This window comes from Dunckerocampus dactyliophorus, chromosome 2, assembly GCF_027744805.1.
Source record: "Dunckerocampus dactyliophorus isolate RoL2022-P2 chromosome 2, RoL_Ddac_1.1, whole genome shotgun sequence".
Lineage (NCBI taxonomy): Eukaryota > Metazoa > Chordata > Actinopteri > Syngnathiformes > Syngnathidae > Dunckerocampus > Dunckerocampus dactyliophorus.
The window spans coordinates 46900787-46917494 of record NC_072820.1 but is presented as its reverse complement, the minus strand read 5'-3'; the positions used below and the strand labels follow the sequence as shown (position 1 = coordinate 46917494).

Sequence of the window (16708 nt, the reverse complement as noted above, 5' to 3'; positions counted from 1 at the left end):
GGGATTACCGCCACGACAGGCACCAACCACCTTACGGCCACAGCTCCGATCAGCTACCTCGACAATAGAGGCACGGAACATCGCCCATTCAGACTCAATGTCTGCCACCTCCCTCAGAACATGGTCGAAGCTCTCCCGGAGGTGGGAGTTGAAACTCCTTCTGACAGGGGACTCTGCCAGTCGTTCCCAGCAGACCTTCACAATACGTTTGGGCCAGGTAAGTTGAGCCAACTTACCACCAGGTGGTGATCAGTTGAGAGCTCCGTCCCTCTCTTCACCCGAGTGTCCAAAACATATGGCCGCAAGTCCGATGATACGACCACAAAGTCAATCATGGAAGTGCGGCCTAGGGTGTCCTGGTGCCAAGTGCACATGTGGACACCCTTATGCTTGAACATTGTGTTTGTTATCGACAATCTGTGACGAGCACAGAAGTCCAATAACAAAGCACCGCTCGGGTTCAGATCAGGGGGGCCGTTCCTCCCAATTACGCCTCTCCAGGTCTCACTGTCACCGCCAACGTGAGCATTGAAGTCCCCCAGCAGAAGAAGGTAATCGCCTGAGGGAGCACTCTCCAGTACTTCCTCTAGAGACTCCAAAAAAGGTGGGTATTCTGAACTGCTGTTTGGCGCATAAGCACAAACAACAGTCAGGACCCGTCCCCCCACTCGAAGGCGGAGGGAAACTACCCTCTCGTTCACCGGGTTAAACTCCAACATGCCGGCCATAAGCCGGGGCGCAACAAGAATTGCCACCCCTGCCCGTCGCCTCTCACTGCTGGCAACGCCAGAGTGGAACAAGGTCCAACCCCTCTCAAGAGGACTGGTTCCAGAGCCATTGCTGTGTGTTTGAGGTGAGTCCGACTATATCTAGCCGGAACTTCTCAACCTCATTCACCAGCTCAGACTCTTTCCCTACCAGAGAGGTGACATTCCATGTCCCTAGAGCTAGTTTCTGTAGCTGAGGATTGGACCGCCAATGTCCCCGCCTTCGGCTGTCACCCAGCTTACTCTGCACCCGACCCCTTTGGCCCCGCCCATGAGTGGTGAGCTCATTGGAGGGGGGCCCCATGGGCGTAGGCCCAGCCACCAGACGCTCGCCATCGTGCCCCTCCTCCAGGCCTGGCTCCAGAGGGGGACCCCGGTGACCCGCGTCCGGGCAAGGGAAAACATGGTCCAATGTTTTTTGTCATCATAGAGGTCTATTGAGCTACTCTTTGTCTGGTCCCTCACCTAGGACCTGTTTGTCGTGGGTGACCCTACCAGGGGCATAGAAACCCCTGACAACTTAGCTCCTCGGATCATCGGGACACGCAAACTCCTCCACCACGATAAGGTGGTAGCTCAGGGAGGAGTAAGACCATTCAAAACAAATAATATTTTACATCCTTTTTAAAGTGAACCATTAACTAAATATTCATTTCCGATGTTTATAATGCTGCTGGTAGTCATTTCATGGTTTGGAACTGCACGAGTGCTGCTGGTACTGTGGAGCTCCGGTGAGGGAGGGAATTCCAACATGTACTGTGACATTCTGTAGCAGAGCATGAAAGCTGTATGGCAGTTTTCCAACGTAATAACGATCCCAAACACACCTCCAGGAAGACAAGTGCCTTGTTGAGGAAGCGCAACGTGAAGGTGATGAAGTACAGACTCTATGTATTGAACACCTGAGGGGCATCCTCAAACTATAGGTGGCGTGAGGGTGTAGTGGAAGAGGATGTCAAAAATAATCTGTGCAGCTGGTCAAGTCCATGGCAGCAAAACACATCAATCTTGTTATTTCCGCCATGAAAAATAACATGGATATACATAATTCCTGTGTCAGATGTGTGTTTGAACGTATAAATATTTATTATCTTTCATTCCGTCGCTTCTTCCGTGTTTGGAGGAGGCGGAGAAAGTGACTTCTGCGCCACTACAGCGCATTTTCTGATATTACCCTCCACTTGTTTCCTGTTGTTTGTTAAATATTTATTTATATTATGCTCGCTCGTTGTGCTGAAGGCTTTTGCTGGAACACTCGAGGAAACGGAGTAAGCTTGTTCACATTTTGAAAAGACATCATTCGCCTCGTCAGATGTGTCGGCAAACTTTGTGGGACAAATATTTCAATCCTGCCCCGCAGATGGGGGGAAAGAAAGTCAAAAACCCACAAGATGTTCATTTCTCCTGCTAATATTCTCCATAGTAGCCAGCCTAGAGCTCATGGCGGCTCACGCAGTTCTAACCCCTATTGGCTTGTTCTGTCGCGCTAGCTAGGCGGCTAATGTGCTATCTGCTGTAGCGTGCAACAAACTAATCCAAAGGGTTGCAGTGTCACTACGAATCTTAGAGTTGCTAAACAATCATTGTGCATCGTCTTCAGCTCTGTGCAGTGTGTAAAGAGCAAGCTTTGATGCAGCATCACTACGAATCTTAGAGTTGCTAAACAATCATTGTGTATCGTCTTCAGTTCTGTGCAGTGTGTAAAGAGCAAGCTGATAGCTGTCACTGCCAGTAAAACATACAGTATCATACTCCTCACAACACAATATTAGTCAGTGTTATTGTGGATGTCACTTTCTTTGCACGAGTGTTATTGTTGTGAACGTGTCACTTTCTTTACACGCTTTTATGGCAGTGCTTGTTTGCACCTGGTTGCCAGCGTCACCCATAAGTGTTCTCAGCCTGAATTGTTAGGAAAACATGGCTTGCAGTCACTCATCTTTCTAGCCTATCTTGCAGTCCATCTATCAGTTTCAGCAGCGATGGCTGCTCACTGGTCCTTTATTTTGCAGTGTGCATAGAGCTGTCAGTGCCACTTACTGACAGTCAAAAAAAAAAAAAAGTTGTGGTGATTTTGGGGGTGTTATATCATAGTTATCACAAAACAATATCAGCTAATTTTATTATTGTTGTGAATATGTCACTTTCTTGGCTTTGCTGTGGGGTCATGGCTGCATGTGTTTCAAATTGGTTCTTGTAAACGTGTTCTGGCTGTGATGTCACAGCCAAGATGGCGTCAGTTGACAAAACTCGCTGGGGGGCGTGTCAAAATGACCACTCGTATCTTATAGTTTATCTATGACAGCAATATGACAAAAATGTGAGTGCTTTCATTTTGGATTTTTTTCAAACTTTTTTTGGTGTCATGAGCACTTTAAGGCATTGCTAGATAACCATGGCGCACACGTAAAATATTCACACCATTTGGACATATTCACTGTGAGGCTCACTTGTGTTGCCAGATATTTCGACAATACAGTAATGGTTGCGTGTTGATTGCTTTTCAAGCTTTACAAGGACTAATATCCAAGCATCATTTCTATAGTATTGTCCCTTGAGAAGATATAAAATGGCTGCTGAAATGCCATGTCACTTTCTGAGCTACTCTACAAGCATAGCTCTACCACTGATATTGTATAATATTGAAACATTTAAGCAACAATGGGAGTGTATTTTCTTTTACTGACCACTTTATAAGAATGTTACAATACCTTCCAGCGGAATCCTTCTTGACCTTGCAGCAAATCCACTACTTTGGCCTCCACAGTGTGCTCTGCTGCCTCATCATTGAGCTCTAGCACCAGAATCTTCGAAGACAACACGGATTCAATAATACAACAAAATGGGCTTGAACAGAGAAACATGCATGCACATGACAGGATTGAATACAATCATGTCTTCAGTTCATCTACAGCAGCTTTTTCAGCTGCTGAACCACATTAGAAATGTGGTCTCACTTCAGGAACCAAACTTTAAACTATGCATCCAGTATAACCATAACAGGAGTTCCCCTACATTCCGATGGGAAAAAAAACAATAGTGCACTCAAAAGAATAAAAGGAATCCAAATCCAAATTGCAATGTCACCTGTCCAGCCGTGCCTGCAACAGCCAGATAACCACTGTATTTACAAAGATGGATCTTCTGAATGCCCAGCCTTGGATCATCACTGTAGGGGTCAAAGCAGCCAACCTACAGCGCAAAAAGGAATCAAGTTAGCAGATGTCCCATACTGTATATTCAGGTAAAGAATAAATGCCATACACTAAACAATACTTGTCACACAGCAACAGAAACACTTCCTGCTCTCCAGCATAACCTCTCTTCTCCACCTACCACCGACCATTCACCACCAAACAATATGTTCACAAGAGCCAGAAAAGAATCCAACAAGAAACAATGGTCCCCAATTCCCAGTATAAAGTGAGAGAGTGATTGTACAGTAAATGTATGTGTACAGCCAGAATAAGCTTGAAAAAATGTGCTGTCTCTTCTGCTGCCCTGTCAGCACATGCACACGTGCCGATCAGATATTAACAAACAAGCAAATAAAATTTATTAGAATGTTTTAACTTCAATGTGAGATTACTCAAAAAAAATAATAATGAAAGTAATGTAAGTCCAGTAATTATTACTGACTGCAAATAGTCATGGTTTATTTGTTTTGAACACGCTAAGCAAAGATACTTTAAGGAACGAACGTTAAAAAGCGTCTGCCGGGAGGAACTGGATGAAGTAGTCGGGATATCTGGGCTTTTCTTCTTAGGCTGCTGCCCCCGTGACCCGACCTCGAATAAGATGGATGGATGGATGGATGGAAGGAAGGATGCATGCACTGTCGCTGTGGTTGAGTCTAGGTTAATGCTGCCATGCTTTTCTTTTGAAGCTTACTTTGCACTGAACAAGAAGTCACTGTGTGCACGTGTTAATGCTGTGTAACTCGACAGTGGTTATGTTGCTGTGGTGGTTTAACCTGATGAAGGTCATTTTCCTTGTGCGTCAACTTAGAGCACTTTTTTGTAATAAGAACACAGTGGACCAGGACTTGATGAGTTGGTCCAAAAAGATGGCTTGTTGATATTAACAGGACCAACTTCAGCGGGTTCCACTGTATTTACTTACCTACATAAACTGAACTTTCTATGACACAAACACACACCTTTCTGAACGGTGGCCACTCTCCTTCAGCACCTTGGTTCATGGGGTCAGCATCTGTTTGGAAGACTCCAGCTGTGCTTAATTTGTACATGGGATACAGACAGACTCCTGAGGCATCCCAAAAACGCACAGTTCCATCCTCATGCCTACACATGATCACATTTATATTAGACAGTTTGAGAAACGTGGTACACCAAAGTCAACAAAACAATTTACTCTGAATGAACTGACCCTGTCAGCAAGAGATCTCTCTGTGGAGGATCTGGGGCCAGGTTCTGGCCTCCGGTTATTGGCCATGGCTGAATGAAGAGAACATAACGTTTAACAGCAAACTAAAAAATCAAAAGAAACAACATCAGAGCAGGGCCTTCATCCATACACAGTATCTGACGCTGTGGATATGATTTAGAAGAGTTGTGTTTCATAGCGACTCAACACTACCGTGCTCCATCCAAACGTTTTCCAGCGAGGGCCACACAGTGAAAAATGAAAGATTGCAACTTTGCCACTTTGACATTTTGTAAAGCAACACATGTAGATATATCCTAAGACGTTATATTTATTTCATATATATTTCAAGAAAAAACTCCATCTCAGCTTTGTCATATAGGTGAAACAGCCTACTACTTGTATTAGTATCAACTTCACTCTTTGCTGTTTTTCGCTCCCATTTTTTATATGTTTTTTTTTTTATTTTCCAAATATTTCAACTTTCTTAAAAAATAAGCTCCATAAATGTTCTTTTCGTAATATGACTTTATTCCCATAGTATAATTTTCCCTGACAGTAATTTTCCAAAAATTAAAATGTACACTTTTTACTTTTTAAAATATGAGAGTGTACACTTTTTACACTCTCATATTTTTATGACTTTTTATGAATTTGACACGGGCCAATAAGGAAACAGCCGCGAACCTCACTTTGGACACCCCTGCTGTAAGGAAACAATATGTCTGTTGCAGCCAATTCAAATGGTGTATCGGCCTGATGAATCCCTCAGTGGAGAATGGTTAAGTTCAACCCTTGGAAAGGGTAAAAAGGACTATTTTTCAGACTTCTTATCATCATAGTTGAGAGTTGAGCTACTGGTATAAAAAAGACAAAATGTACCATAGATTTCGGTGTATAACTTACTTTTTTCTCAAACTTTGAACCCTGCGACTTATACACTTGTGCGACCAATATATGACTAAAAACTACATTTCCCATGGTGCTTAGTGTGGTCATGTTCTAATCCCGTGACATCTCCTACTGTATACTTCAGAACTACTACTAATTGTTTAATTCAGAAAATGCTACTACTAAGATAGTCTATCATAAGGGCAAAAAAAAAGTTCAGGAAACAACCAAAACAGCCCAAGAAGCCACCATTCTGGGTGTTTGCTAACCCTGTTGCTGTTGCTGCACACATTTGAGTGAGCAGCATCAATCACAGTTTATATAAAACCAAATGTAAAACATTGTTGGATTTGGAATTATTCAATAAACACCATAAATATACCGCCAAGATTACAAAGCCTGTTATGATGAATGTAAACAAAAAGGAAATGTAACATATAAAAGCGGAGACGTACCTGGATCCAGGAAAATCCACGTGCTATGATGACTCGAGGCAATAAAGCGTATAAAGCAAAAACATAAAATGCCGTGTTGTTCCTTTGGAGATGAATGAAGTGTCTATCCATCTCAATTTCACAAGTGACCCTACGTAAACCTTACGCAATGTATGTAGCATCACAGGCGTACACGGAATTGTCACTGGCAATCTGTCCCGGAAACGCTATCGGTTCTACGCATGTGCAGAACGCGTCTACATCCCAACGGCATATTTTTCGGCAGTCACATGTTAGTCATGTGTAATGTACGCATCCGTCAATCTATTTTACGGCAGGAATATATGTCTCAATCGATCTTTTTTTTCTCATATCATATCCATGGTGCAAGTGGATAATTTATAAGACCTCTTTTCCTGGTTCCATATTACGTTTTTTCCGCCACTGAATAAATATAGACGAAAGCATTTGCTAGGAATATATGTTTGGATGAAAGGTATTTCTCCATTTAGAAAAAAACTCTAGCTGAATCCTCTGCATAAATCCATCATTGCACTCTGCTTTTGGTTGTTTACAATCAAATATAACTGCATTTCATGTGATTTATTCGGTTTATTTACATTTGTTTTACTTAACCGGATATAACGTTTATGTCTGCGCTACCTGCATTGCGTATCTTTTTATGCATGTTTCTATATTTCTGAGGTATAACGTTTGAGTGTTAGGTTGCTGCGTGATAAGTTTAATGTTGTTTGTAAAATGACACCGTGAGTCAGACTGTTATGATGAGCAACCACCTCCTGCAATTTCCAGTGGGTTGACAAGCTGGTCGTGAGTTTATTCACAGTTCATGATTGACTCCTGTCAAATAAAGAGCTGACTGGTCCCCACGGACTCGTGAGCACCACAATATGCCACTTTATGATGTGGATATGTACACAAAAAATTACGGCACATAAAGGTCTGTATGAAAAAGTACTGTAGAGAGATGCCACTGGTAGAGTAGACGAGAAGATGTTGAATCTCTACAGTGAGTCTTAGCTACATCAGAGTAGAAGTGATTTTACCTTTTTGGAGTAGTTTGTATTTTGCAGCTCTCCAATGGCAAGAAGTCTCTCCCACAGTTTGAGAGGGATAGCAGAGACATGGTGTGAACAGGTGATTGCTGAACTGTGGAGGGGAACCAGGTAAGGCGTTTGAATGACCGGCCACCCATCTGTCTCCAGGTCAATCACGACTAACTCCTCTTCAACTAAGACCACCAATGCGCTGGGATCTCCTGGACAACACAAAGTGACGACAGCCATGTTTTTCATTTAAACGTACAGGCTATGAGGGCTTCTGTTTGCTGTCTACCTGTGTGATGTAGTCTGTCTCTGATGACAAAGAAGTCAATGATCCTGGAGGTGAAATCCAAGGCCACATGTACTTTACTATGGATGACAGTAATGCAGTGTCTGTCGCCATAGCTGGCCCTGGGCATGCCACCACTGAAGAGGAGGAATGGTGGCCTATAAAGACACACACAGGTGAAGGTTGATTTCCATCAAGCCTTAGTTTCATATGTAAGAAGAACATGCAATGTATCTATCCACCAATCTATATATTTGGAGGTACAGTGGATCATTTTACCACCTTCCAAAGGTATGAACAGTCTATCATTTTAATAGTAGGTGTATTTTAACAGAGAGAAACAGACTATCCACAAGGAAATATTTGTGTGTGTGCTGTATGTTATTATTGTGCTAAAAGCTGAAACTTAAGAGTTATATTTCTTTATTTAGCCATCCAATGCAAGTGAATAAGTGTAAAAAACAGTTTACTCGATTGGTTTAACTTTATTTGGGGATTAAAAGAAATGAAAATGGCCGACAGTGCACTACATGCCAATTATTTCAACACCAACTTGAATTGGTTACTGCTGACCATAGCACCATCCAAACTTGCAAGGAGGTCTGTTTCCATTTCTATACACACCAATTTGTTTTTCAGTCTCATTCTGGAGTTACTTTGTCCACATTAAGGAAAAACATTTAAAAACATTTCTCATGGTCACATTTTCCACCACAAAAACATGTTAACCAGGGCAAGCATGTGTAAGCATCAGAGAACATGACAAGCAGATGACACTACACAAAGCTAAGTGTGAAATATAGTAACCATTGAAAGCAACATACCCTTCTTTCGTAGGCAGCTGAAGTATTTTAGAAATAGCTTTGCACGGGAAATGTCCTGGAAAAAGACAGACAACATAATCCACCCAATGAAAGGAAAAGATCTAGGGCCTCATCTACAAAAATGTGCGTGGAAATCTGACAAAAAGTCTGCGTACGCCAGAAACCCAAAATGTGCATACGGACAAAAATATTAAAACCTATAAAAAGTGGCGTACGTACGCATTCACGCAACTTGTGGTTGATAGATTACACCTTGAGGAGTGTGCTTACGCAACTCCGCCTCAAGTCAAGCCATTTCCATGCCTCCACTTCACCATAGAAGGTCAATGCAAAGTGACTCATGAATGTGGCATCCATATTTAAATAGTCTTGATTGCATTGGAATCACGGCCGACGAGGATAAAGAAGCGGGCGTTCACGAAAATGGAGGAGGAAATACTGGAAAAACTTAAACTTACAGAATCTGTTTTATGTAAAGGTGGACGCAAAGACTCAAAATGGGGATGAAGTTATGTTGAAAATTCACTGCTGTAATTCCAGGTGGATAGTTTAAACTTATTGAATTTCATTAACACCATCAAAATATTCGGTATATTACAATTATTTTATGAGGAACGATTGCTGTGTGTTATTTCAAAGTCCAACAAAAGAAAACCCCATCATTTGTGGAAAAGGAAAGAGTAAGTTTACGCACACGGCTCTGACACTGTCCACACAAATAAAGGCTGTGCATGGTAGATAAATGTTGCTACTGATGACATACTTGGCATATGCAAGGAAAGAAGTCTTTTTTTTGATAAATTGTCCAAAGAAAAGCGAGAAACAAAGCACTGAGGACATATTAGCTCTGTGTCTTGTAAACTTAAAGCTTAGAATTATTTAATTGACAACTTGATGTTTGTCAATTGCAATCAAGACTATTTATAATTAATATTAATCGAACACATAATGTTATCATGACTATGAAATATGAAATAAAATGATGATATATCCAAGCGCTGCATTGTGTTCTTCATGTACAGTATGCTTTAGTTCAGATACTACACTGGCGCGTAATTGTGTTTATGATAAATGACAAATGATATCCATCATGTCAAATAACAAGACTTTCCACAAATGTTTTCAAGTCAATAACGGCGTGAGGTCTTCATGCAGTGATGGACACATCTTCATTGGCTTCCATTGCACGTTTATTTCTAACATGTGATTTCACTTCACCACTTAAAATGTACGTCGCCTTTTTGGCACGTCTCCAAATAGTGCGTACGGCAACTGCAAAAGGTGGCGTAGCGGTGCGCACGTTCTCATGTCAGGTTGGGTTTTTGTAGATGACATACTTTGCGTGGAAAACGTCGTTCGCAACTTTTCCGCACTGTTTGTGAGTACGCAAGCTTTATAGATGAGGGCCCTGTTTAGTTTACATCAGGGTTGTCATAAGTGTGGCCCAGGGGACATTTGCAGCCCGCAGCAAATTCTAGAATATATAATTGAATAAGAAAAAAAACCCACCAACAACAATTTGAAAACCAGCAGCCAGACTTTCAAAATTAAAATCAATGTACTAAGAGACAAAATTTGTAATCTAACAAAAAAAATGTATTTTTACAAAAATAATGTAATATTATGAAGCAAAATAACGTCACTTGAGGAGCATAGAGTTCAAAGCTTGTTTTGTTAAAAGTCGTAACACTATGGAAAACAAACAAATCAACAATTAAAGTTGTCATTTCTTTAAAATGAGGCTGTGGAATAAGTTATAATGTTACAAGAATAATGTCAAAAATATTACGGGAATAACGTCAGAGTTATGAGAAGAAAGTTGAAATAGTTGGAAATATATTTTTTTAAAAAAAGGGGTGGGGGTGTCAAAATTGGTTTCACTGTGCGGTGAATCAGGGGTAAAAACAATGTACTCCGTTTTTCCTTCATTTAAATGAAGGAAATGCTGAGACAGCCGTTGTTTGATGTCATGAAGGCAGCTATGGAGGGGATCTACTGCGTTCTTGTCACTGAGCATTACTGGTAGGTAGAGCTGTTCGTCATCGGCATAAAAATGAAAATGGATATTGTGTTTGGAGATGATTGGACCCAATGGTAGCATGAATAGTGAAAATAAGGTAGGCCCAAGGATGGAACCCTGGGGCACGCCAGAAGAAAGGGGAGCGGTTTTAGAGAAGTCATGAATCATTACTGAAAAAGTCCTGTAGGTGAGATATGACATGAACCATTTCACCACAGAGCCACGTAGGCCAACACAGTGTTCCAGGCGGGAGATGAGGACTGAGTGGTCCACAGTTTCAATAGCAGCTGTAAGGTCTAAAAGCACCAGCACTACAGAGTTTTTGCGTCAAGGGCTGTGAGGATGTCATTGTGTACTTTCAATAACGCGGATTCTGTGCTGTGATGGGTTCTAAAGCCAGATTGAAATTTGTTAGCAATATTATGGATAGACAGATATGACTGGAGTTGTGAGAAGACAAGTTTCTCCATGACCTTGGACAGAAAGGGCAGATGTGAAATTGGACGGAAGTTGGATAGACTTGACGGGTCTAGGTTCGTTTTTTTAAGAAGTGATCGAACTACAGCTTGCTTAAGGGCAGTGGGGACAATACGCAGCCTGAAGCAGCTGTTCATAAATAGTACAAGGCTGGGACCAATGGCATCTATAACGTCCTTCATTATCCTTGCAGGGATAACGTCTAGAGGGCAGTTGGTGGGGTTTAACTGTTGGACTGATTTTTTAAGAAGAGAAGTGGAGATTGGCTCACAGTTCTCAAAAGTGTGTGTTATACAGGGGAGTCAGGCAGACTAGTAGATGAGACCTTTGGGATGGATTGTCTGACTGTTGCAACCTTGTCCATAAAAAATTGTTGAAGTGTACTACATGTGTGTTCAGAAACATCATTAATACAGCAGTGACAGGGTTAATAACAGAATTAATGGTGCTAAATAACACTCTGGGGCGATGGCTATTGCTAGAAATTATGTTTGATAAATATTTAGTTTTTGCTTCCTTCACGGTTTTATGGTAAGTGGCAAGACTGTCCCTGAAGATGCCCAGTGATACAGGAAGTCCATCCTTCCATTTGCGCTCAGCCTGCCTACACTGCTGTCTCAGGGCGCGAGTGGTTTCATTCAGCCATGGTTCAGGTGTGAGTCTGGTAGCTTTGTCCTTAAATGGTGCCACAGAGTCCAGGATCTGGGAGCATGTGGAATGGAAAGAGGAGAGGAAGGTGTCCGGACACATTATAGGACTTAGGTCTGTGCCTGAAAATTCAGCAGCAAAGTCATTGGCTGTTGTGGAGGTGATAACCCGGCAGCAGGAGGTGGGAGCAGGTTTCGGTGCAGCTGGAGGTGCTAGCGTCTGGAAGCAGATGAAGGAGTGATCGGAAATAGGAACATTCCGTATATTATTAACTGACACAGATAGTCAGTCCATGGGAGATGACTAGGTCCAGTGTGTGCCCAAGTTGATGAGTGGGACAAGCAATAGACTGGGGGAGACCCATAGATTCCAGCAGAGAATTAAAGCATCGAGCCAGTTGATCTGAGGGGGATCGGACATGGACGTTAAAGTCACCACAGATTAGTATATATTATCAAACTTTAACATGATTTCTGCCAAAAACTCAGTGAAATCATTTATAAAGTCCTTGTTTAACTTGGGTGGGCGATAAACCACAGCACATAAGATGGGACTTGACAGTGTGAGTACAAAACATTGTAGCTCAAAGCTGGCATAGGCTTTAGTGAAGAGTAGGCGGCACTTTAAGGTCTGCTTGTAAACAGTAGCAATACTCCCGCCCCTCCCAGATGGCCGCGGCGTGTTGAGGAAGAAATAGTTTGGGGGGAGGAGCTCCAAGAAAGCGCTGTTGTCACCTGGGCAAAGCCAGGTTTCCGTCAGGAAAAGCAAATCAAGTTTATCAGAGCGGATAAAATCATTGAGAATAAAAGTCTTATTATTCAGTGATCTGGTGTTAAAAAGAGCCATATGAAGTGAGCTCCAGTTATCCTGCAGCAGAGTGGAGCGAGCCACCGGGCGAAGACAGTTTTGAGCGCGTCGTTTGGATATCCTCGCGAGCCGGCGGCGCGGAAACGTGTAGCCGGCTCCGGGGATAACCGATTTTAGCCACCCTATCCATCTTGGAAAGTAATAAAGTACCTATCTATCCATCTATGTATGTATGTATCAATCAAACCATCCATCCAGCGACGTCCGGCATCAGTGTGATTCCCTGTCTACCCATAGATATCGAGGATGAAAGTCAAGCGGCTAGCAAGGAAGTGGAGGTTCAAGCCTTCGGTACCCTTTATCATGGGAAACGTAATTCACTACTGAGCAAGATTGATGAGCTGGCAAGAACGTTTATTTGTGCTTCATGAATGGCTATCAGCTAGCGTCCCAGATGCTAACATGAGGAGCTAGTCAACTTCAGTACAGTCAGAGTGGCTGGGAACACCCTGGGAACAGCCTGTGGAAAGCGCAAAGAAGGTGGACTTGCACTGTATGTGAACAAACTGCGGCGTCCTCCTGGCCATGTGAACATTAAAATGTCCATCTATACAGCGTTTTTTTAATACTGCTTTTCATTATCAGGGAAAAAACCCAATATTGATGTCTACCGTCACATCTTCATGCTAATATCGGGCCAATCATCTAGGTGGGCCGATATCATTGAACATCCCTAGTCATATTATTACGAAAACAACATTTCAGAAGAATATTTAAGAGTAAAGTATTTGAAAAAAAAATTTAAATGCAAAAATGGGGGAAAAAAAGAGCAAAGTTGATAGTTGAAGCTTTTTCACCTATACAAAGCCGAAATGTTGCTTTTTTCTTGAAATATATACACAACGTATATAATATAACATATATAACTTATCCAAGTGGCCCTGGCATCCATGCCTGGTGTATGTCATCACTTTTTATCCTTACCATAAGGAATGTCTGATTTCTCCTCTTCATTCACATCTTCTTCACCTAGCATCCAACGACAGTAGCTTCCATCACTGTGTGAAGTCAGAATGTAACCTCCGTCTTCTGTCCACCACACACTCTCTAGCTGCTGTGGTTAGACATGCAAAGGAAATTCCAAATACCAGGATGATGATGATGATCTAACAACCTGTAAAAGCATATTTGCATCTCATTTCTTACCTGAGTGGCTGGGATGTGCTGAAGAGCACACTGCTTCTCAATATCCCAGATGACAATGAGGCCGCGTCCATAACCAATAGCCACTTGGTTTGGGCTGACCGGGTTCTCCTGTAAGGCCTCAACGTGTTCTAAATTCCTACGTCCAATATAATCATCAGGTACACTGAAAGAGATGATAGAGATTTATACACATTTCACATGTCACACAAATTCTGCAACCACACCACATGAAAAAAGTGTCTGGGGGGAAGCCCTAAATGTCATAGTGTTTTCTTAATTAGAGCATAGAAAACCTGTTAACAACCCTCTAAATACAGTGTTTAACATTATTAGAGCCCTCTAGACATGCAATAACACCCCAATAGTCACCTTTACACTGCTATTACCCAATATAGTAGACATATTAGCAGAGACATACATAAGACTCGTGGCCTAGTGTGTTGCTATAAATGTGTTCTGGTGTGAGGAGTCGAAAGAAGAGTGGCGGGCTGACAGGAAGTGACTCAAGCATTCAGAGTTGAGTTTTAGCTTGTCGTAGAGGTTTGTCACGCAACGGTAGCTCGCGTTAGGGATTATTGTGAGAGAATTCAAACTTGCAATAAAAGCCTGTTGTTCTGCCGATCAAGCCTGGTGCTTGTATGTCTCACCCATTACAGTAACATTACTGACAACTAGTGACCAGTGTAGAATACTACATATTAGGGTATGTCACAAGATCTTTCGAGACCTTCCGAAAAAAAATTGTCTCGTGCGCACAAGGCTGGGACGATAAATAAATTACAGTACAGTGTTCACGCTACATATAATTGATCGTGGTGGCCCGCCACTACAGAATAAAAGGCGTCACACCTTAAAAATGAGTTTGTTTGTTTGTTTTTTTTTTTAACTTGAAAAAAATTTTAAGTAATGTATTGTAAGAATGATTATACAGTATATGCTATATAGATACATATATAGCTAATGTCTTGTGTTGAATTTCACTTTGTTTCTTACACTTTGTTTCACACGTAGTGTGTACAGCTCTAGACAGCAATGCTATCACAGAGGTTCCCAACAGGTAGCTGTTTAAACAGGACAGATTTCTAGGACAAAAATATTTAAATGGTTATTTGTGTTATTTTGAACTAAATACATAATTGAACAATTCATTTCCCATGTATTCGTATTCCTCTAAAACAAACATCACATTAATTTACATTTGTGTCAAACAGTAAAAAATGTTGTCCTTTTGTACTACTAACATAGTACTATTGGACTAAATAGGTCAGGTTCACAAAAGGAGGCTCGACATTTCAGGCTCTCACTTTAAGTGTTGTCAGAAACTTTGTCATTAAATTAACAGTTCTACAATCTTCTCGGTTCATGTCCTACTGGTTGTTGAAAAATATAATTTAAAAAAAAAGTTAAATAAAGAAGTCATTAAAAAATTGGCTATTTGTCATTAAAAACAATGCAGACGCAGCAGCGGCACGACACAGCGGCGGCAGTTCCCCCTCCCATGCAGCCCACCACCACAGCTTCAAAAAATCCTAGAGGATAATCACACAATAAATGAAAATGAACTGAATAATTCTGCCGGCCTCAACACATTGCTATGTGTATGCGTGTCTGTTTTCCTTATCTCCCGCCCCCAAACAGGCAGGAACAGAGTTCACTCTGGGAATTGCTTTCAGCACCTTGGTGCGTTTGTTCCATACAACAACGGCGTGAACAGAGTGAGTCGTTTTGTCAGTCTCTTTGTCTCTGTGGGTGGAGACAGGGCCGCTAGCATACACACATAGCGCAGTAGTAGAAATTATATTAGTAGATTGCAATATATTGTCATATATTTTTAATATGTCGATCTATCTATGTACCTATGGTCATGAGCTTGGGGTAATGGCCAAAATGAGTTTTCCCCGTAGGGTTGCTGGGCTCAGAAGCACTGTCATCCGAGAGAAACTCTGAGTAGAACCACTGCTCCCGCGCATTGAGAGGCGCCAGATGAGGTGGCTCGGGCATCTGGTCAGAATGCCCCCCTGGGGAGGTGTTCAGGGCATATCCGACCAGTAGGAGGCTTCGGAGAAAACCCAGGAAACGTGGGAGAGACTACGTCTCTCAACTGGCCTAGGAACGCCTCAGGATGCCCCAGGAGGAGCTGGGCGAAGTGGCCGAGGAGGGGGATGTCTGGGCTTCCTTGCTTAGGCTGCTGCCTAGTATTAAACAATTAGTATTTATTCTGAAGTATACAAGATGCCACGAGATTAGAACATCACCACAGATTATCTGCAGCACTGTATAAGCCGCAGGGTTCAAAGTTTGACAAAAAAGCAGCGAGAAAAAAATACACCAGAAATTATGGTCCTTTCATTTTGTTAGTTTTTTTGTCGTCAAGAGCATGTTCAGGACTTCCAAAATCAGCAGGGGATCAAAAAATAATTTTCCCAATTGAATGTCAAATTTTCACCCTCTACAACTACAATAAAGCAAATAAATAGACTACCAATCTGATAACATTGAACATTATTATTATTATAAGTAGAATTTTTGACAAAGTATTTATTACAATATTTAGTAGAATTACTGTTTTTGAGTAGTGTATTCTGCTGTTTGCTCACCTTTTGGCAACTTCATCGAGACTGATGTTCCTTTCTTCTAGTTCTCTGAAGCCAGGGACTTCCACAATAAAGACATGGCCCCCCTCGGTCCCCAGCAGCAGCAGCTCGCCAGAGGAGTGTGCCAGGACTGCAGTCACCCGGGTCACACTTGGTGGGGCACTAAGGAGGGGTTAGTGTGAGAGATCAAATTAACTACTGGACGTAAAGCAGAACCAAAGGCACCATTGTCATCATTGCCCTTCTTTAAATCAACAACAAATAACAAAAATATAAAGTACTGTGCAAAAAGGACATCAAC

General features: G+C 41.9%; 1 protein-coding gene across 3 annotated transcripts in view; it reads right to left on the bottom strand.

The window, feature by feature from the left end:
- The window catches only part of llgl2 (LLGL scribble cell polarity complex component 2), a 55204-nt gene that overhangs the window by 24054 nt on the left and 14442 nt on the right, over positions 1-16708 (bottom strand). For all 3 annotated transcript variants that reach the window (XR_008569446.1, XM_054766652.1, XM_054766653.1), the window contains exons 6-15: positions 16411-16569; positions 13814-13976; positions 13592-13721; positions 8656-8710; positions 7835-7989; positions 7546-7757; positions 5157-5224; positions 4927-5071; positions 3855-3959; positions 3479-3574 (exon numbers count right to left, since the gene is read on the bottom strand). Coding sequence is in view for 2 of the 3 variants with exons in the window: in XM_054766652.1 (XP_054622627.1) it covers positions 3479-3574; positions 3855-3959; positions 4927-5071; positions 5157-5224; positions 7546-7757; positions 7835-7989; positions 8656-8710; positions 13592-13721; positions 13814-13976; positions 16411-16569 (1288 nt within the window). In the remaining variant the exon portion in view is untranslated. The remainder of the gene's footprint in view (positions 1-3478; positions 3575-3854; positions 3960-4926; positions 5072-5156; positions 5225-7545; positions 7758-7834; positions 7990-8655; positions 8711-13591; positions 13722-13813; positions 13977-16410; positions 16570-16708) is intronic.